This window comes from Prinia subflava, chromosome 3 (assembly GCF_021018805.1).
Source record: "Prinia subflava isolate CZ2003 ecotype Zambia chromosome 3, Cam_Psub_1.2, whole genome shotgun sequence".
Lineage (NCBI taxonomy): Eukaryota > Metazoa > Chordata > Aves > Passeriformes > Cisticolidae > Prinia > Prinia subflava.
In genome coordinates, this window is record NC_086249.1 from 99,058,032 (window position 1) to 99,080,618 (window position 22,587).

A 22,587-nucleotide genomic window follows, 5' to 3' on the forward strand; every position below is an offset into this window, starting at 1 on the left:
CATCCCTGGGAGCATCCAAGGTCAGGTTAGTTGGGGCCCTCAGCAACCTGAGTTAGTGCATGGACTCATTGCCCATGGCAGGGGGTTGGAAGTAAATGATCTTTAAAGTTCATTCCAACCCAGCCATTCTATCATTCTATAATTCTGTCATCCATTTGGGATGGCCATCAAAGAGGATTCTATGAGACTCAAAACCATGAAAAAAAAAAGCCTATCCAGTGAAATCCAGTCCTCAGTTTTGGTCAGAACAGAGAGGAATTTCGGAAGGAATTTAGCCAGGTTTGAAGGTACCAGACAAAGAGGAATGTTAGATTACACTTTGAAGTTTCGGTGGACATTGAATTACTGAAAGAGAAATAATAGTAGTGATTATTTATCAACAAAGATCAGCATGAACTTCATCTCAGTCCTGAGGTGATTAAAAAGAGACAGGTCTGGACAGAGGTAACTCTTCTGTGCATTCCACCTTGCACTTCAGCATTAAAAGTTATATGAAGTGGCAATGCATTTTTTAAATCAGAAACCTGACCAGTTGTATAATTTATTCTATCTTTAGTATGACAATGAAAAAGTCTATTTCAACAGTTTATCTATATCTGAGTTATGAAATATTATATGTAAAGATGATAAAAACATATTTGAAGCAGAACTGGGGTCATGATTAAATGGTTAACTTATTGCCCAAATGCATGCGAAAGGAAACAGGGTGCTGCAACCTTTTGCTCTCACTTCCTCATGACAGAAGACGTAGAGGCTGTCCCAGAGAGAGAGGGGCTGTTGTGCACACACATCTCAGGCAGCCATGGGGAACTGGGTGGAGAATGAAGGACTGTCCATCTTCGTCGTTGTAAGTACAATTTTTGTTGTGATTTGTGTCTAGTGAAAAGTCCTGCAGAAAGCTGTGCTAAGCAGTTCTCACTGTGCCAGTGAAAGATGCACCTGATTATGCTCAAACTGGGGCAGCAAATGCAGGGAAATGCTTCAAGGGAATAATTTTTCAGGAGCTCTCTGGTATTTCAGTTGCTTCATTGTTAACTGAGAAATGATCATGTATTAACTTTGCTTTGTTAGAAATACTTCAGTTAAAACAAATAACTTTAAAACTCAACTATGTGCACTTCAACAGAGAAAGCAATTAAAACAATCACCCTTTCTTGCACTTTTATGAACAGAAGTGTGTGCAACAGAAAGTACAGTGTCTTGGTGCTATAAAATATTTATTAATGTCAGATGCAAGAATTTAGAGCAGAGATTCATGAATCCTTCATTAAGACAACTAGTATTTGAATTGGATTGTTTGCAGTTTGCATAGAGGGGCTGTGAAAATGAGTTAAATTAATTCTGAGCAAGATTTAAAAGTATGGAAAATCCCATTTGACTTTACAAGTGCTAAAGAGAAGGCAGGGCAGTCCTCCTTGGAGAAAACTACGTTTATATTCTAGTGTTTTGTTTTTACTTCACAGTGTGATATCAGAGCTAAAGGTATACTTCTATACATATATTGTACCTCTATACATACATATACGTATTAAAAACATATACAAAAACAAAATGTAAGAGCAGTTCAGGTTTTGTGGCTACCTGTTGTTAATAAATATAAGTATTACAGGAAGAGGAGAGAGGAAGAAAAAGAAGGCATAGAATTTGCATATTTGTGGTGACTGAAATGTAAGCATCTTTATCTCAAAAAGTTTTTCTGCTCTATGAGCAATCAGTGCTTGACCTTGTAATTTAGGAACGTAATCCCATAGCTGTGGCACTTCAGTGCTTTGAAAGGGAGTGACTGTGTTTGCTGGCACCTTCAATGACTTGAGGAAGTTGAAACTGCCAAGAGGTGAATTCTGGCTCTTTCTCTTTTTTTTTCCACCACCAGAACTGAAATATTGAAAGAATTAAGTAAGAAGTCTTTATTTGCTCAAATAAGGAATCTGGTTTTTGAACCTCAAAGCTATAACAAGGTCAGGGTAATAGGGAAGGAAACTAACACTGGAAACCTCAGCTAAGTGTTCTGCTTTGGCCTCTACATCTTTACTGCACACTGAGCAGGCACAGGGTTGTCCAGTTCTTGACAGAAACAGGACAGACACAATTCCTACTGATGTACCTCAACAAAACAGAAACATGCTGCCAGAGTGTGCCACTGTCACTTTTAATAGATATCCTAAGCACTTAATCCAGAGATGGGCTTGGCGTTTTAATGAGGACTTGGGGATTTCCTATATAGTGCCTTGCCCTGACGGAAATCCCTTCATTTCCCAGTATTTATTTACGTTTTCAAGATCTGAAATAATCCCAAGGTTTTTTACAGTGTTATTTGAGCCAAAGAACTGGCAAAATATATGGGTTAGAAGGGGCAAGGAACTATTACATCACCTTTTCTGGGTTTTTTCCCAGTTCTCAGACTTACTTTCTGTTTTCATGCATCACTTAGTAAAACTGCTTAGACTGAGTGCACTGATACAGATTTGTTTCAATATGGGATGTGAAATCAGCCAACCAGTTCCAGGAGGGCAAATATCCAGATTTATTGTGGTCTTTTTTGCCAGATGGACTTGTAGCTCCCTAAGAGCTACAATAACATGTCTTTCCCTAAAAAACCTGCTCCTCAGGATGTGTAAATGTGAGAAAATTCTGCAGTACAGCTACAGAGAAGCCTGGTTTTGAGTAGTCTACATGCTACCAAAAGGCCTGTGTTGAATATTCCCTGCTGATTGATTTCAGACCCTCTCCTTTAATTCAGCCCTATGTGTATGTATTTAGCCCATCTAAATTTAGATATCAAGGTTCTTTGTCACAGCTTCCAAGTCTTCCTATCATGTAGATTAATGTGCCTGTGGAATTTCCATTTGGAAGAGTCCCTAACCTTCAGTGGTATTTGGAGATTTAACTGGACTCAGAATTAAACACTTGTCATGTGACAGCCCTGATACAACCAAGCCTAAGCTCTTATGAAAATGTTTCAGCTGCACATTGCTGTATTTTGGTCTATTGCCACTCCTGTACCCTGTGTCCACACATCAGAGCCTATTTACACCAGAAAGATTTCTGTCACCCCTGCTGAAAACTTTATACCCTGCAGTACAGCTCTGTGTGCAAACAGGAGCACAGGGAAATAACTGACTGTGTCAGTCATCTTGAACTGTGTAAATTCAGATGGATTATTTCTAACAAACTGTAAGCTTCCTGTTTAATTCTTTTTCAGATTGTGTGGCTGGGCTTAAATGTCTTCCTCTTTTGGTGGTACTATCTTGTGTATGATGTCCCTCCAAAATTTTTCTACACCAGAGTGCTCCTTGGCGTAAGTACAAGACATTCTCATTTTGGCACAGACAGGGCACACAGCAGTTTTGAATAGTTTTAGATGATCAAAACTGGATCTAGAGGCTGGAGCAGCAGGCTCATGCAGAAGTCACGTGCAAGCAGATAACTGAATGCAGGCAGATGTTCAGTGCTTCTGAACAGAAAGCTGGTACACAAAATAGAGACATCTTGTTCTAAAGATGTTTTCAATCAACTATTATGCTCCTGGTAATTAAATCAAGCATTAATTGTGGCTAATTTATTAAGCAAAAGATGAATAAAATATTGCCCTTGAACTGTTGTGCAGTCATTTCTCCTTGCAATTATTTTCCAGAGCATGAATAGTTTATAAAGGTATTGGCTCTGAAAAGCAATCATCATTTCTATATTCATCAAGAATGTGAGTGGTAGTCAGGTAGTGAAGTGATCCTGGATCCTGGGCTATTCCATGGAATCCAACTGGTTTATGCAGCATTATGTGTCCTACTACAAACTTGCTTCCAAAACTACCACAGGTCATGACCAATTGGCAGGGAAAATTAATTTGTTCGCATATTTTAAAACCCTGATCACAGACATCAAAATCAGCCTAAGCTTCAGATTACAGTGCACAGCATTTTACCCAAGGTTTGCAAAGCTGTGGTTTAATTCTACAAAGCATGAAATCCCATTCTGAATACAGCTTCTGATCTGTGGATCAAATCCTGTCCTTTGCAATCATGGTGTAGTTGCCTTTGAAGTCACAGAGATTCGTGCTTGGGTAAGTGGAGCTCAGTGTAACCCCAAACAGCTGTGATCTAAAACCTAAAAGGGTCTCAATCCATGCAAGGAGAGAAATCATTATTTTTCTTCCCTTCATTTTGATTAATGTGGTCATTATTCCTTAATTTCAAACAGTTCAAAAATATTAAATAATTCAGAGTATAGATAATAATATAATAATTATTCAGGTGAAGACCATCATATAATAATAATTCAGACAAATATAATAAGACCAATATAATAATAATTCAGGTAAAGACCAACATTAAGGAAACAGATTCCTAACTGCTGACGCAACAAATTTACTTAGACTCCTTTACTAAAAGAGAACTTGAACTACTTCTCTTATAAGCTGTCCATTTACCATAACCCCCACCAACTGAAACCACAGACTCTTTGCAACCTTGGGACACAAAACTCTGCTAATGGTGTAGATTTGCACCTGTGTTTGACTGTTGAATGTCAGACATAACAGGGAGCTTTTTATACAACCATATTAATTCAAAACTGCAAACAGGAGGTGTCTGTTTGTCTGCAGGAGTGTGTTCTGCCTGCACATATGTGTGACTGACCAGAGCATGATTCCACTGAGCATTTGTGGTGTAAATGTGAACTCTGGATCTCACACTCCTTACAAGTTGTGATATAATACATAAACAGAATCTGTGCCTATCCATGCCCTGGATAATGTCTTAAGTAATGGGTTTAATAACAGCATCTCTCTAATTACAGCGTGCTCTGGCTCTTGCAAGGGCCCCTGCAGCCTGCCTGAATTTCAATTGCATGCTGATTCTGCTGCCAGTGTGTCGAAACCTGCTCTCCTTCCTCAGAGGATCAAGTGCGGTAAGATGAAGAAAGAATTTCAAAATTTATGAAAGATAATAACCTAAACAGACTTGCAAATATACCAAGAAACTTTGTCCAAGTTCCCCAAATATAGTTTATTTTGAGGATGTCCTCTTATAACCAGCAGATAAGCCTGTTTTGCTATGAGCAAGACAGAGGTCTAATGCCCACAGGGTATCTAGAGCTCTCTTGAGAGTTTAGCTTTGAGTTTAGCTTTAGTTTGAGAGTTTGGCTTTTAGAATTGGTCTGCTCTGAGTCCTCCCTTTTTAGCTGCCTCCTGGGCATGGTCCTGCCCTGGCTGGCAGAAACTGTTGGTGCTCACACATACCCACTGTTTGTCACTGATGCTACACCCACTTAGAGAGGGAAATATTAGCCCCTGTCTGTCTTTGCATGCTCAGTCCTTAAGGTAAATGTAGTCTTTTATAGACTCTCAGAATGGGACTTTTTCTTTTAGCTGGCTCATAAATTACTTTCGTTCCATCTGAATTGCATTTCCATCTCAGATTAAATAATTCACAGGCCTTTTGACTTGTTCTAGCTCCCAAATGCAAATGTTATATACAGCACTGAGGAACTGACACTAAGGAAAGGACAACTGATTCTAAGTGACAGCTGGAGAGGCTTCCTGACTCTATCACACTGCCAAAATCTTGGTTTCTGGCTATTACAGCAGAATAATGCAGACAGTACAGGGCATGGTCCAGTGAAAAAGCAATATTCTTCTCAAGCTCATGAATTGTCCTTCCAAATGTATAATGATCCTTTCTTTCTGGACACTTTTAAGATAAGCATCAACAAAACCAGTTCCCAGAAGTTGTTGTTCATCTCTAAACCCAGTATAAATTTTTTAATGCAAATGAGGCAGCTTATGGGGGCTGAAAAGGCAGAGCAGAAGAGGAAGTGATAAAATAGATGCAGTGTTTCAAGAGTCCTTCATAAGGGAAGAAAGTGGGATATGAAGCAATAAGAAAATAACCAGAGACAAAACAGGATGTACTTCCATCTAGTACATACATCCCACAAGGAGTGTGGCTGAATATATGAGATGTGCCTGCCACATTAAACTCTTAAATTACATTTAGGAGCAAGGCCGGTGCTATAGCCCTTCTAAGGAATAACACTTAGGAATATAAAACTGGAAATACATGTCAGGCTTTCAGTCTTTTTCCATACTCCTTCAGATTCTTAGATGCTACAAAACAGACAGCCATACCCTCAGTTCATGTAAAAGGAAACAGGATAAAGCTGCAGGGTTAAAGCTGTTATTGCCCTGCCCTGAGGTAGATCAGCAAGTATCAGCCAAAATCCAGAGCTGAATCCTCTGGCTGCAGAAGTCAATAATGAACATACATATAGAAAGAATTAATGTTGCTATCGATGAATGCAAATGGAAAATAATGACGAGCTCTTGATCATATAAGGCATTTTTGAGATTACACAGGTAAAAGCAAGCTGGGCAGAGGTCTGCTGAGCTCAAAGCAGTGAAAGAGCTGGGGATACATATGGAGACTACTGGAAGGCCAAAACCTGATTCTGTGTGTTGAGAACTGTATTCCAGCTGGGACTTTGCACTACTTGTCCTGAATTGCTCCTCTCCTAGCATGCATCACTTAACTTTTCTAACCAAGATCTTGGGAAAGCTGTCCCCCGTGGTATTCATGCTACAGAGTCAGTCCTGCCTTGGGCACTGTGGTGGAGTCACTCAGGCTACACCCAGCATAAAAGGGAGTCCCAGGCTGGGAGGTACAGTTCCATTCCTGCTGATAGCTGGGAATGAGGAAGCAAAGGGCTCTGAGGGTGAGAAAGGAGGGCAGGGAGGGGCACAGGACAGGACTCTTAGACAGCTGGTGTTTGTTCAGCCCCAGCTGCTTTTTTGCAGTAAAGCTACACCTCAGGAAGGATGTAATTTTAGATCTTAAGCAAAACACACACGGCCCAGTGAGCCAATGGCAGTGGCAGCACTGCGGTGGCCTTAGCACAGGGGACAGATGCTTATACTTGTTGTGCTGTTGTCTCTAATTTGTTATGCTCTGCAAGTAACCACTGGGAAGGTCTATAAGAAAAATCATTTAAATGTCACATAACTTACTGGAAGAGTAGTGACCTTCCCAACAGCAATGTCATTGGGGTCAAGTAGAGGAAAGAATTGCTCAGACCCAGCGTTCAATGGGAATGTACTGAAAAGTCTTGCCCTCTCCATCCTGCCACCCAGAAATCACATTATGAAATTATTTGGTTTGAATTGAAGGATGGCTGTGTTGTGTTCTGCATTCCCATCATTGCTGTATTCACTGTTCTTAATGAACCTCATGACTGAAGACAGCTGGAGCCCTCTGCCATTGCTTAGCCTTCCCTTCTTAGATCAAGTGGTTTTTGCAAGGGAGTCAAGCACTGCCACATTTCATTCTACAATCTTTTTGTATTGACTCTCAATATAGGTGATACAGAAATTCCAAATTTCTCATGGTCATTATGATAGTCTGAAGTTATTGTGACAGCCCCAGAGTGTTTGCCTCTTGTGAGGAAATATTTGTGGTAGTTTGCATAGTGTTTTCTTCCCTTTATCCAGTCAGCAAACCTACAACACATGACAATCATGCCTTCTATGGTGTGGAGACAGCAAATGCCAGCTTTACAGTGACTTGAGGTTTTAGGAAAACTCCCAATGACTGCAGCACTATTCAGATGGGGCCTGTTAGGAACCCATTGTTACTAGTAATTAAAATATCATTCTGTTTTTCTTGAGAATTAATTTCTTTGGTTTGTAGCTGCAGAGATTTTTGCTGTTTCTTTTTGGGTAACTCCAAGATGAAGTTGTAAGTGAATGCCTGGGAAGTAAACCCAGTTATTTTGGGGAAGGAATGCCTTCATATCACTGCCATGATAGGTGTTAGGTGACACTAACATGTTTGGGGTGGGAGCTCCCTGAGACAGTTACACCCAAATTTGCAGCCTGTTTCTAGATCATGAACCACAATAGGATCCTGGTGCTACCAAAGCAGTCACCTTGCCATGGCAGACTGTGATCCCTCCTTTTGTTTATAATGTGCAATTTAAAACAGATAATATGCATTCCTTTGTCATATGGGATGTTAATTTTCTTCTCCTTGTCAAATACTTTGTTTCAGTGGGACGCATTAAAATATAATCTGGAATTCCTGTTTTCTGAAAGACAAGGAGAAATGTTTTTGTTTATATTTTGGAATTCTAAATTTTTCCTAGCAATACCAATGTGCTCAGGGCTTCTGGTTTTGCCCCTGCCTTTAGAAAGTGTGCATAGACAACCCAAATAATCTTCAAGTACCTTTTTCTTTCCACCCAAAGTGCTGCTCTACCCGCATCAGGCGACAGCTGGACAGAAACCTCACCTTTCACAAAATGGTGGCCTGGATGATTGCCCTTCACACCGGTTCGTACTCTAATGTTTCTTTTTTATTGCTTTCTTGTGTATTTTATGTGGAATCCAGGTGGCATTCAAGTTCTTAAGGATATGGGCAGAGACCTGACTTCATTAAAGGAGTCACTGTGGACTTAAATCAGTTTCCAGATATGTGCCAAGTGTCAGACAGCAAAAGATAAGAAGGAATGTCTTTATTTTGAACTGTCAGTACCATTTCTGATGGTTTAATAAAGGTTGTTTAGTAATGCCCTGAGAACCAGATAAGCTGTATTTAATTCTTGTTTAGATTTATTTCTTATCTGTCATGTCTGAAACAAATAATAGAAATTATTTTTAAAAAGATATCTAAAAAACTTGGACTTGTTTTGAAGGTAAATAAGTATCTGCTTATAGAAAGTGCTTCAAATTTTGAAAAACACTGTACAACTTTACCCTACTTACATGTAGTGGAATTTGTGTGAACACCTCAGCTAATTTAGGCTTTTGGATGCATTCAGCCCAGTGAGAATATTACTAATGATCATTAGCAAAACTGCAGAATAAAGCAGCACTACCAAACGTGACCTCAACAAAATCCGGATTCACTTCTCAGCTGTGTTACAGAAGTCCTGGATGAGGATGATCCTGACAGATAATTTAAGCCATTTCATGTTTCAGTTTCCCATATGTTGGGGTACTACTACTTGAATTGTTGAAAACCTTTGTTGAACAAAAATATACTGGAAATTTCCCTTTACTTCTTTCCTTTCCCCACCCAAAACCTTTAAATTTCAGGTGCTAAAACTTAAACAGTAAAACGCATCAGTGATCTGAAATTTTGATGGGGAAGGCAAGAGCAGCAAAGCTTTCAAGCTGCAGTTGACAAATGTGGCAAAGTTCCAAATGTTACCCAAAACCACCGAGTACTTGTGGTGAGTGCTGATAATTCTTTTGGTGTCCCTCCCAGCCATTCACACCATTGCACACTTGTTCAACGTGGAGTGGAGCGTGCAAGCCCGTGTTGAGGAGAAAGGAACTCTGGCAGCTGTGCTCTCTGGCCTGGGAGACAAACCAGATGAAAGCTACGTCAACTTTTTCAGAAGAACCATTCCGGTAAGGGAAGGTGTTTAGGTTGCTTAGTGAGTTGTTTTGGTGGTTATATGAGATCATTTTAGCAGAGTGCCTGTTGCTGGTGTCCGCAGTCTGGGTTTGGGCCATCTTGCAAAAACCTTGTACAATCCATTCTTCTGTATTTGCCAGTAACATCGTTGCTGAACTTTAGTAGTACTTAAAACTTTTTCACCTGAGGATTTCAAAGCAGTTTTAAAACATTATGTAAAAAAAATACCTTGTAAAGCAATGTTCTGATTTAGGCATGGCACTCAGAAAAGTACACAGAAATCAAGGCAAAAGTTTTGAAGTTGGATGACTTAAACTCTGGTCAGTCTGGAAAAAGAAATGGGACTTCCCTACTCCTCAGAAGAGCGCTGAGCATCCAGACTCTGCATGAGTTATGAGTCTCACAGCTGTGCAACACCAGAGGAAAGCAGAATTTTCATTTAGCTCCTGAAATATGGATGTAGGACTCCAGCTCTTAACACCAGAGCTTGCAAATGTATTCACCTTCCCCAAACCAGTCCTGCTGAGCCATGGCAGAGTAACAAACCATGTTTGGTGTGTTAATTCATGGAAAACCCTTTCTCTCTACTTCCAATTACCTTAGTAAAGGTAAATGTGCAGTGCAACAAAAACAAAGTGGGATTTTGGCATCAGATGACTTAAAGACTTGTAACAAGGTAATGGGTTTGGTGAGTGGTGGTTCAAATGCACCACCTTGGTGCAACCCCTTCCTTAGACCAATGTGTGCAATTATTTCACAGAATCCCATTGGGGGTCTCTATGTGGCTTTCACATACTTGGCTGGCATCACTGGGGTTGTCATCACACTGGCCCTCATCCTCATCATCACCTCAAGCACCAAAACCATCCGGAGGTCGTACTTCGAAGTGTTTTGGTACACCCACCATCTCTTTGTCATCTTCTTTATTGGCCTGGTCATCCATGGTGCTGGGTGAGTATTTGCACTTATCACAAAATATCTGATAACTACAGAATCTTTATTTAAAGCCCACTTCACAGATGAGTATAGGGACTTCTGTCACTGAGCAGCAGTTGTTTTTGATGGTACTGATGGGCCAATAGAGGCTCTGAGAGTCAAGAGGCTCTCACATGCAACAAGCTGTCCACACACAGGAGGTTTCATGTGACTTAAGCTCACTGGTATTCAACTTCTTCTCATATCTTAACTGTAAAGCACTTTTCCAAGGTTTCTATTTCTAATTGTTAATTTACCTTTCAGTCCTAAAAGGAATTGCATCTCACACATGCATGTAAGGAGATCTCAGTATAAAAATTACATAGACTCTAGAATCTTATTGGATAATGAAAACTGTAGTAATATGGATTTATTTTTCAGGCTTGGATGAATTTGTAATATCAGCAGCACTTAAGAATAGATTTTTAGCTGTTTCAACTTAGAAATAGACACTTGTAAAATTTTTTAACTTTCAAATGCCAAACATCTTTTTCTGCCGTTGCCTCATTCCATGTCTTCTTCTGAAAGAAAACCCTAATGAAACAGTTTTAGCACTATACAAACACAATTCTAGCACTTAGAAAAATGAACCTTGGATCCATTTTATAAAACCAAAGAACTGGCAAATAAAAATAAAAAGACTCAAGTATCCAAGCTACATTTTGATAGTTCATAATTACACTATATTGCCCATTTTAAAGGAAATCTTACATGCAATAGAAAGTGTGCTTTAAAAATGCCCAGCAAAAATGACTATTCAAAACCACTTCCTCACAGTCCATTAGTGCCATAAAAAAGACAGAAATTAAAGTAAAACAGGAAGAACAAAAATAGAAAGCAGATAGGACTCGCTCCTGGCATATTTGTTCATTCTAACTTTCATAACAAGGAAATGGTGTGAGCAAAACTTGTGGAAGGAAAAGAACAAATGGTTCATGTTTTCTGCAGCAAACATTGTATAGTTACTGACAGAATGTCCGAACTTGCCAGTAGTTACTACACAATGCTATCAGAAAGAAAGCATTGCCCTTTCTAAAGGCCAGTGGAGAGCATATATTATATAAAAGCTGAGTTTTTATTTCCTTCCATGTTCACTGTACTCCCACAATCTTAATTGTACTGGAATGAAAAGAGTTTGGGCAGCAGTGGTTGTCAGCAAAGTTCAGCTACCCTTTGGAAGCAGATATACATAGAAATATGCTCATCTGTAGAGGGAAGGATGTTATCCAGCTGTGAACTCAGTGACCTTGTTTATTTGGCCTTCAAGGTAATAATGACATTTTGAGTTCAGAGGAAATACACTAAGGAATATGAGACGGGCTTGTTATACTCATGGAAGGCATCTTGAGTGTGCAAAGATGGATGTCATGGAATGAGTATGAACTACAGTCTCAAAGCAACATGTTAGGAAGAGACATAAATGCCAGTTTATCTCAGGGGAGGGAAGGCTGTCACACATATATCTGTACAAACACACATCCTTGTATATACAGAAAGCTGAGTCAAAGGTTACTGATAACATCAAAGGAGCAGATTCAAGAAAAATAGAGAGAGAGACTATTTACAAGAGCACAGAGTGACAGGACAAGGGGGAAGGGGTTCAAACTGAGAGTAGGTTTAGATTGGATATTAGGAAGAAATTCTTTACTGTGAGGGTGTTGAGGCATTGACACGGCTTGTCCAGAGAAGCTGTGGCTGCCCCAACCCTGGAATTGTTCACGGCAAGGCTGGACTGGACTCTGAGCAACCTGGTCCAGTGAAACTTGGGCAGGGGGGTTGGAAATGGGTGATCTTTATGGTCCCATCCAACCCAAGCCATTGTGTGTTTTAATTCTTTGACTCTACAATAACTCTTGTCTTTTACAAGCTGTTACAGCACTTTTAAAGCACTGGTGTTTATTTGTGCATGAGTAGTGTGTCACAGAAAAATCTCCCAAATTTCCCAACACAGTAAATGTAAAGAGGAGGGAGCAGAGAGGTGCAGTTCACTCTTTTGAAGTCAAAGGAAAACCTTCAGCCAAAAAAGGAGTCATTATAATGCTATACTGCTGAATGCTTAATTGCAGTACTAGAAAGAGCATCTACACCGACTGATAAGGGGAAATAAGCTTTTTCTTTCTCTTGCACTACAAGGTACTGACACTGTCAAACCTTGAACTGAGCATAGGGCAAGGCAAAAACCCCCAGGTCCTCTTTCCCTTAAGCAATGGGGTGGGCAGTGGGGGAAATGGGCTCCTCCTGTTCCTGTAACTCATCCCAGAGGCGGCTCAGCTGAACCCGTTGTCATTCGTGGGGAAGTGAACTGTAACTGCTGATGTTCCTGCAGACTGCAACTCGTGATGCTGCTGGGACAGTGTCACTCCTTCCCTTTATTTTTCAGACAGGATATTAATCAAACATTTAATGAAGAAGAGCTTCATTAGTAATATTTTTGAGCAATATCTTATCTCTCAACACTGTGCAGAGGTTTTCTAACAACCCTCTGAAAAATTTGTCATGTAAAGCTAGGCATGTGTATGGCTTAGATACCACGGGGTTTTTTGAAATATCAGAAATGTAGTCTAGTCCACAGAAACTGAGCTAGAAGAGCAGAGAGAGAAGTCATGGGAGAAGACATCAAAGAATCACATTGGCATAAAACTGAACAGCCTGATCAGAAGCAGACTATTTCTAGGGAAAATTCAGCAGATCTTAATCTGCATTTTTTCTGATAAGATCTGAGGTTGGCAGAACTCCAGGGAGAGGCAGGAAATAGAGAAAGAGAATAGACTTTTGCCCCTCAAAACTGAAATTACCTCTCTGTAGCAGTTCTGCCACTGGAAATACAATTGTACTGGATCAGCCAGGATTCTTTATACTGAAACAAATAACAACAGCAACCAAATAATCAAAAAACAAACCAAGCAAGAGTATTGAGTCTAGATAATCAGCTGATGCAAGTTGCTATAGCTACAATAGCTGGTTATGTCAAAAGCATCTGTATTCATTCATAGCACCTGAACAGCTGCTCCACAGCATTAAAGGGAGAGGAAGGGCCAAAGGAAGAAAGTGTGATGGAAAGGTACCTCCACAATTCTAAAATAAACAGCAGAAATAATCTCTGTAGTGGTCAGTAGCAAATTGATTACTTGTCCATTCCAGGTCTTGGGTTTTGGTAGTTTTATTTGTTTTATTCTTTTGGTCAGGCTTTTTTTAATTGGAGAAAAAAGTAGGATAACTCAGAAAAGAATTAAACTTTCTAATTTTGACCACATCCTGGAAGTGGTAATGGATATAAGTCTCAGTTCCTCACCTATTCTTGAAATCAGGACTTTATTCCGCAACCTTCCCTCCCTATTTTTATTTCTTTAGTGGTAATTTTGTGGATAGATTAGAGCAGTAAAGCTGTACCAAAGCTGTAGCAGTGCAGAAGTTGACAACTCAGTGTAAGTAGCGTAGTACATAAACAGAATAACAAGAAGGAACAGATACTTTCATTTTCATTTCATTGCCTTAATGATCTTTCCTTTCTTCCCAGTCGTATTGTACGGGGACAGACAGCTGAAAGTCTGGCTGAACATAACCCAGAGATTTGCCACAAGAACTTCAGTCTCTGGGGCAAGAGTGAGGCTTGCCCAATCCCCCAGTTTTCAGGGAATCCTCCTATGGTAAGAGCAGCTGCTTTGTGTGTAAATACAATAGAAAATGTTTACACTTTGCTATTTTTTCTTAATTTGCGTAAAAAAACAGCCACACAACCCTCAGCACTCTTCAGTGGCAGCTTCCTTTGCATGAAGCAAGAGATTTTGACACAATGGGTTTTAGGCAGAAATGGACTCCAGACAGTAAATTCACTTTAAGTGTGCTGTAAAATAAGCACATCTGACAGACAAAGCAAAAGAGAAAATCATATCTGAGAACTTTTTATCCAAAAAGTAAACTGCTCCTGGGGATACTTAGAAAGTGCTGTAATTCTCATAATCAATAGTTGAACATTATTAATGGACTTATGATCATTAGCAGGAAATAACACCCTGGAAATACAGATTTGAAACTTCAGCTTTTATTGACTAACCAGGCTGATTTTTTTTACATTTCAGACTGATCTGTTAACAGAAACCACATCCTTTCCTGCAGTAATACAGACTGGAGTCAATAATAACTTAAGAGTTTTACTCCACATTTCACTTAGTTACATTCTTTTTTACAGAGACAAAATTACTTACAGGAAAATACCTTGCTGTAATTCTAGTAGAAACTAAAAAGCCAGCTGCAACACTCAACGGGGAAGGAAATTTCCACTCTGACAAGAATTTTGAAACTATCATATATCTTAAGGATTCCCTAACCTTTTTAATAAAGGATACAGATTGAACTTCACCTCTGCTTACAGAATTTCCAGGATTTGATTTGATCTAAATTGCCAGCTCGTCTGGTGGAAGGTGTCCCTGTCTTCAGCAGGGGGGTTGGAACTAGATGATTTTTAAGACCTCTTCCAACCCAAAATTTTCTATGATTCTATGCTCTTCATCACCTGACTGGTTTTCTTCTGCTTACAGACATGGAAGTGGGTGGTCGGTCCCATGTTCCTGTACCTGTGTGAGCGGCTGGTGCGGTTTTGGAGGTCACAGCAGAAGGTTGTGATCACAAAGGTAAGTGCTGATGCTGCACTTAACACCAGGCAGAGCATCACCTTCTTTTCCAAATGGTGCAGCAAAGACAGAGGCTCCTACATACCAAAGTTATCAGTGGAAGGAATGTTTTGACTACTGTCATGATGCCAACATCTAAAATCCCAATGTAGCCTCTAAAAGTGAGCAAGAGGAGGAAGTTATCTAAGGCACAGGACTGAATCTTAGGCAAAAAATGAATTTTCTTTGTAATAGGTGAAGAATTCCACAGTGAAGAAATTCCACGGACTTGAGACTAATTTAAAGCACAGAACAAATGACCCCTGAAAACAAGTTAGAGCATGTTTATATTATATATCCAAATCTTTCATTCCCATGGTTTGTTGCAGAGATATCAACACTGATCCTGAAAGCCTGACAGCCAAATTAGCACAGCACTAAGCTCAAATATATGAAAACTGTCCTGGCCTTTCCCAGTGTAATTTCCTCACATGGCACTGTGCTGCATCCTGAGGACACACCCTGTTCAGATCATAGCAGGGTTTGGAAGATGACATTAGGTGTCTCTACCATGCTCTGTAATGATTCTGACACATTGGAAGACTCCTAAATATTTGTGTGCTTTTGGTAATTTTACCAAAATATCCTGTAATATTTTGGTAAAATTTGGTAATATCTAAATTAAGAAAGAGAGCAACTTGATTTTCCCTCTTGCAAATCTCTTTTGAAAAATGAAAATATTTTTGGCAGACAACTTTAGGATTAAAAATTATAGTGACAATTACTGATGTTGGTTCTAGAATATTGTTTCTAAAGAATAGTCAAGGTCTCACTCAGCTAAAACAAGAAAACATCAATTTCCAGTGGTACTACCTATCCAATATCTGTAGGACAGCCCTATGTTTTTGCCCCTGTATTTACAGTCAGGTCCATTAACTCTGTGCTCTGTGCCACTGGGTAAGGCCTATCTGGAATTCACAATGTGCACACACAGATCTGGTGACGTGTTACAAGATGTGCCAGCCTGGCCTGTCCCCTTTGGAGTGACTGCAATCATGGTGTGAGAAAACACTTCAACCAAAACATCACCAGGCTTTCATCTGCCTGTCAGGTGCTGTTCCTCACTCTCAGTTCTGCTAGGAAGAAAGTTTCACCTGCTTCCCTTGCTCTCATAGCACAGGATGATGTTAGTGATGGTGGATGGAAATACATCAGTGAGATACATCAGTGATCAGTGTAGACAGACATTTTCTTCTCCTTATTTTTCCCATTGCTCTTCTCACTGTAGGTGGTCATTCATCCCTTCAAGACAATTGAGCTCCAGATGATGAAGAAAGGCTTCAAGATGGAGGTTGGACAATACATTTTTGTCAAATGTCCAGCAGTGTCTAAACTGGAGTGGCATCCATTTACATTGACTTCTGCTCCAGAAGAGGATTACTTCAGCATTCACGTCCGGATCGTAGGAGACTGGACAGAGGGCTTGTTCAATGCCTGTGGCTGTGATAAACAAGAATTCCAGGAGGCATGGAAATTGCCCAAGTATGTACAAATAGTCATGGTAAAGTCAACAAACACCTATGCCAGTTTCAATTGTGCTCAAGCAACTTGATGGCACCAGTGATACAAACCTTAAATCGTGATACAGATGTGGGTCTTAGATGCCTTTTTACAGCTTTTTTCTATCAATTCCACCTCTCCTTTTGCTGACTAGTATTCAGTCCAAATACTCATTGTTGCAGACAAATATTTTTTAACTGTTATTTTAAATGGTGTTAACAAACATTCACTATTAATTTAATAAGCATACTTCCAATTCCAGGATAGCTGTGGATGGCCCCTTTGGAACAGCGAGTGAGGACGTGTTCAGTTATGAAACTGTGATGCTGGTTGGAGCTGGAATAGGGGTCACCCCCTTTGCATCTGTCCTCAAGTCTGTCTGGTACAAATACTGCCACGATGCCACCAACCTGAAGCTCAAGAAGGTATTGTGTCCTCTTTCCCAGCCCCCTGCAGCTGTTCAAGGGCCAAGGGCCCAAATCAGTGCAGGCACAGAAAAGGTGATTTGGCTCCAGGCCTGCATGGGTCCTAAAAGAAGGAAGAGCCCAGTTGCCTCTCAGGGTTAGCAGGAGGAAAGCAGGAGGATCTAAAACAAAATATAATAAAGGAAAAATAGCCTACAAGCCAAATCACATATGCTAGTCCTGAATGTGGCCCTGGGGATTTCCAGTTGCAGTGGTGTTCATCTACTTGAGAAACACAAAGTTCAAGGTGAATACAGTCTGGGCAAATATTGCATTCCTTCCCCCAGCACAAAGAGAAAGGCTTTTCATAAGAGGAAGAGCAATCCACTTATTCATCCTCCTCTCCCCACCTGTCCCTGGACACTCCCTGTGCAGAGGTGTGGGGTCACACTTTGCAGTCATGATCATATTCAGAGAACAGAACTGGCTTTGTTACCTACTTTATCTTGCCTGCCAACAGACAGAAAAAGAGATCACCTCTAAATCATTTATTTATGTCCTAGCAAATGGTTTTACAAGGGGATAAGTGGGGAAACATTGCAAACTAAAAATGTGGAAGAGAAATAGGAAGACATTTCCTTGTTCTTGCAGTCAGTCATTCAGCTTTATAACCCTCCCAGCATCAAAATTCCTGAATAGCTTCAATACCATCCTACCCTTCTACTGAAGTGTTCAGGACATTTTTTACAAGAACTCTATAATCCTCACTCTGTCAGAAGACATAAACCCAGAAAACGTAAGTGCCTGTGTCCCCTTACAGCTCATTCTTGTCTCTTCCAGATTTATTTTTACTGGCTTTGCAGGGACACTCATGCCTTTGAATGGTTTGCTGACCTCTTGCAATCTCTGGAGGCTCAAATGCAGGAGAGGAATAACGCAGAATTTCTGAGCTATAACATCTACCTTACAGGCTGGGATGAAACTCAGGTAACCACACAGTGGAGGATATCACTGCCATAAAACGGGGGTTAATGTTAGAAAATTTGTTTTTGTAACTGTTCAAATGGTCTTTTATCTTGGGCATCCATCTGGCTCTCAGAGGTTTCGGATGCAGGCAGGTGTTATCCACCAGAAGTTATATTAATGTGCACACTCTTTCTGATTTCCTCTGGCTGTGCTCTGTGGGGAGCAGACTTTGCTCACAGAAGGAACTTCACCTGACCACGTACAAGTCTCTAAAACAGCTGATGCTGCCTAAAGCATGAAATTAAGAGCTTTAGGAAGCAGAGAAGCCAATGCACAAAGTTTGAACAGTAGCAGCCAATTTGTTTCAGACTCATGAGTCCTCTGGTCCTGAGCTGATGTGATGCTGTAGGGATGCAAAGGAGCAGACACTTGAGAATGTGGGATTGAGTCAGGAAAGGCTCTTACTCTGTTACTTTTGGTCATGTTTTATATTATATTTATCTCACCGTTGCAAAATTCGCCATGTGCCTGAAGTGCTGTAGCTCAGCTGGACAGACAGGGAGGGGAGCAGCAAGGAAGTTATCACATTATGCAATGTCAAAAAACCAGAAAGGAATAAAAAGTCAAGTCCCACATTTTTTTCCTTGGGGATACAGCTACCTGGAATTTTTTTGTCTCATGTAAAAGGGCTACAGAACTCTGTAAGGTCTGAACTTATGCCTTTAAGCACATCTTCTCTTCCTTGCTTTACTTAACTTAGCTGGTCTAGCTGGAAGTTACACAGGCAAGACCTCCTCATACAGATCAAGCTCTCCAGAGAACAAACTGGCAGGATTTCATTATGGTTAAGGGAGTCATGTTATTGTACTTGAAGGGAAAAGATTTTTTAATTTGCAGTCCTGTGTCAGAGTTCTTAGACTAAACTTGTTCATTGAAAAAACCCTACCCTACAGTTAATTGCTGCATTCAATGCTTTACAGCTTTAACTCTTGAGGTCACCCAGTTTGGGGAGAAGGAAGGGGTAGACACTGGTAGTCAGGATTTTATCAATCTTAGCTTTCCTTGCAAAACACCATAAATTCCATGATCTCATTAGGGAAATAATGCAATCAGTATTGACATTATGATTTTTAACAATGCTGCCATATTTAACTGTCCTTTGTCTTTCATTTCCCACAGGCCACTCACTTTGTAGTGCATCATGAAGAAGAGAAAGATGTGATTACAGGGCTGAAACAGAAAACCTTGTATGGAAGACCTAACTGGGAAAATGAGTTCAAAACCATTGCTGGGAAGCATCCTGGGTAAACCTGTGCAAATTTGTAGTGTCTGTGCACTTCCTCTGTTTAATGGCCATACACACCATACAGCACAACCTTGTTCCTTTGGCTGATTGAGTTTGAGGAGCATTTTTTTTTCCTTACCTATCTCCAGGTATATTCTGTTCTTTCTTCAGCCATGGACATGATCTATGATCTTGACCACATTATTTTGACCTACATTTTTTTAAAAACCCCATACTTTTTCACAAGATACTTCTTGGAGTGTAATTGTCTAATTACTAGAAGAAGATTTAGGAAAAAACCTAACCCTATCCTTCCAGCTGAAGTAGATAGGAATATCAGGTGGTGTCTAAATACCTCCAAAACCACGTTCTACCTCTAGAAACCAAACCTGAATACGGATGACCTTTAGCTAACCACCCAAAATCTGCAGGAAAAAAGCCAGAATAGGTCCTCTCAAGAATTTGTGCTGTAAGCTCTTTGAACCTCTATTTCCTTGATTCAGTGAAGTCAATAAACCTGTCTTCACTGACTAAGGCTGAGCTGAGATTTAGTCCAGCATTTGTTTTAGAAGCAGCAGTAAGTTTTAAGGGGCTATAAGGTTTAGGGGATAGACATCCAGTACTACTTCAGTTCCTGTAATTGGGAAAATCTATAGAACATAAAAATTATTCACATGGGGAATATCCAACTGCTCCATACCTAGTTTCTGACCATATTTTCATTTTCTTAACAGCTCCAGGATAGGTGTTTTCCTCTGTGGTCCTGAGGGCCTGGCTGACACACTCAACAAGCAGAGCATCAGCAACTCAGAAGCTGATCCACGAGGAGTACACTTCATTTTTAACAAAGAAAATTTCTAACTCCCAAGCACGTGGGAGTCATTAAATGTAAAGCCTAAAAACTGAATCTGTTTTTCTGTTTGGAGCCTGGGAAGGACAGCCCAGTTTCTATATTTCAGCTACACTAAAGCACGTCCCTTTGCTTCTTGGGAATTATTTTGGTCTCTGGTGGAGTAGAAGAGTCAAGTTTTACCTTAGGGACGCTTTCACTGCCCTCCATGTGCTGGATATTTAGTAGAAATCTGTTTTCTTTATCTGTGTGAGGGGATTTCCCCTCAATTAACTGCCTTTACCCTCCTATTATTCACCATGATTGCTGAAGACTGGGGGCTGCCATTTGCTCTTGGGAGCCAATTCACACTGATAAAGCTTAGTGCTATTAAGCAATAAAGCATTCTATAATGCTTATTATTAGGAGGCAGCTTATCCTGGCTGCAGCCAGTCCCTGGAACAAGGGGAGTTGGAAAAGGGTGACTGGGAAAGCTAATTCCTTAGGAGAGGAAAACTTCCACCTATAAGCCTTAAACATCCTCTCCAAGAGAGCATTCATGCAGCTGAAAAGAGGCTGCTTCTCCTCAGGAAAGTGAAGAACTGAGAAAGAACCACCTGGGCTTCTGAGAACCACAAGGGATGACAGGGATGGATTCATGCCAGCCCTGCACCTGCTGTGTGAGTCACTGCTGGGCTGCTTTGAGCACCCCCCACTTTCACATCTGCACCTCACGGGGCAGGATCCCTGCAAGAAGAGGTTTTGTGTTTCCAACACTGCCGTTTCTGGTTTTCAAGGCTGAAAAAAGCTGTTGCTGAATGATTTAATGGATACTTTGTGAAGCACTCTTAGATGCAAACAGTGCCTTTGGCCCTATTGTTCAGCTGTTCCTCTTTGATGGTGAAACAGGCTTTGAGAAAGCAGTGGTCACTTTATTCACAGTTGTGGAATAGCTGTGAGTAAAGTTTCTGATGTGCACAAGGCTTCCATGCACAGCACAGTGGCTCTGTGAGGACACTACAGGTAACAGGTTCTTTAAAACAAACAAAAAAGGGAACCAAAACTTTTAATACTGGTAAGAGAGGGGGAAAAAAAAGTATTAAAGCCAGCAGCTTAGGAAAAAAAAATTGAAAAAGCAAGTGCAAAAACCCTTGAAAAAGCCACAGTTTAGTATACCATGTCTTCCATTCATCCCAGTTGCCTGCTTAGTGACTTTTAAACTCCACAGCCGAGCCGTGCAATAGCTCCTGCACAGCACAAGGCCTTCCTGGCAGGTTCTTGCAGCCACAGAATAAAGCTGTGGTCTCCTTCTGCAATTTCAGACAACTTTGTGCAGCCATCTGGTTGCATGTAGCATATTTTACACCTCAGCTTGCCAGACAGGATATGTGTTCTCCCTTTACAGCACTTTAAAATGTTATCCAGGCTCTGAATGCTACTTCAGAAAGACAATCTACCAGTTCCTATTTATTAATATCAGCTATCAACAAATATTGGCAAAGATCAACTCTTGGTGGGGAATTTTACACTTCTTTCCCTCAGAAGGGCCATCTTCGAATCCACCTAATTCTGTCTGAAACACACCTATTAAATCAGCACAGCTAAAGAAACTTCTTCTGTGGAGTGAATATTGCTACTGAAATATAGTAAGGGTCTCCTGTGCAAAAGCATTGATGTATTTGCCCTTGATTTTAATGGAAATGTGATCAGGCTTCTACAGTCTTATAAAGTGGGCAAAGAGGAATTGAAAGAGTTCACATGGAGACAGCATATTTATCATAAGAAGAGTCTTGGAGAGGTGTATTTTAATTCACCATTAATTTTCTATACATTGCCATGTTTGTTCTTAAAGCACCAGAGATCTTTCCTTACTCAGTCAGTTGCAGTGACATTCCCTGACCAGCTGCACACGTGTACCAGGGCTTATTTGTCACCTTGAACTCAGATATAGTAATTCTGTGTTTGTTAATAAATCATTGTCTTCATAAAACACATGAAAGAATAAGTGAGAGTTTGTCAGTTTTTTTCAAAAGTTAGTTGTATTAAATCCTGCTAAAATAGCAAGCCATGCACAATCAGTCATGGTCTAAATATTAATATTTTCTTAAATCTAGGGTACAAAAATCAAATAGCACTGAAATACAAATATAAGAAACAAAGTAGTTTGAGTCCTGAAGGGCAGTGGACTACAGGTGAGCTTTAAGGACTCTCCTTTTTTGTGGCCAAATGCCACTGCTTGCAGTCTGGCCATTGCTATCAGCTGGGGCTTTGCCTGCAAAATTCCTCCTTCTATTACAAAGTGTTCTGAAGTCTGATATCTGCTTCAGTGCTAAAAAATTATCTACTCAAATCACACAATCACAGAATCATTAGGTTGAAAGAGACCTCCAGGATCATCAAGTCCAACCCAACCCTAACCTCAACTAAACCATGGCACCAAGTGCCACATCCAGTCTTTCCTTAAACACATGCAGAGATGGTGAATCCACCACCTCCCCAGGCAGACCATTCCAATGCTTTATTACCCTTTCTGTAAAAAACATTTTCC

General features: G+C 40.3%; 1 protein-coding gene across 1 annotated transcript; it reads left to right on the plus strand.

The window, feature by feature from the left end:
• The first annotated feature begins 739 nt into the window (after window positions 1-739).
• LOC134548685 (cytochrome b-245 heavy chain) lies at window positions 740-22,019 on the plus strand. Its single transcript, XM_063393577.1, has 13 exons — window positions 740-847; window positions 3,203-3,298; window positions 4,795-4,905; window positions 8,236-8,320; window positions 9,258-9,403; window positions 10,171-10,361; window positions 13,903-14,032; window positions 14,924-15,016; window positions 16,284-16,537; window positions 16,818-16,980; window positions 17,800-17,946; window positions 19,105-19,229; window positions 19,945-22,019. Exons 1-13 carry the CDS (start codon window positions 803-805, stop codon window positions 20,069-20,071), a joined length of 1,713 nt encoding a protein of 570 aa, XP_063249647.1. The 5' UTR covers window positions 740-802; the 3' UTR covers window positions 20,072-22,019.
• Window positions 22,020-22,587: the final 568 nt, after the last annotated feature.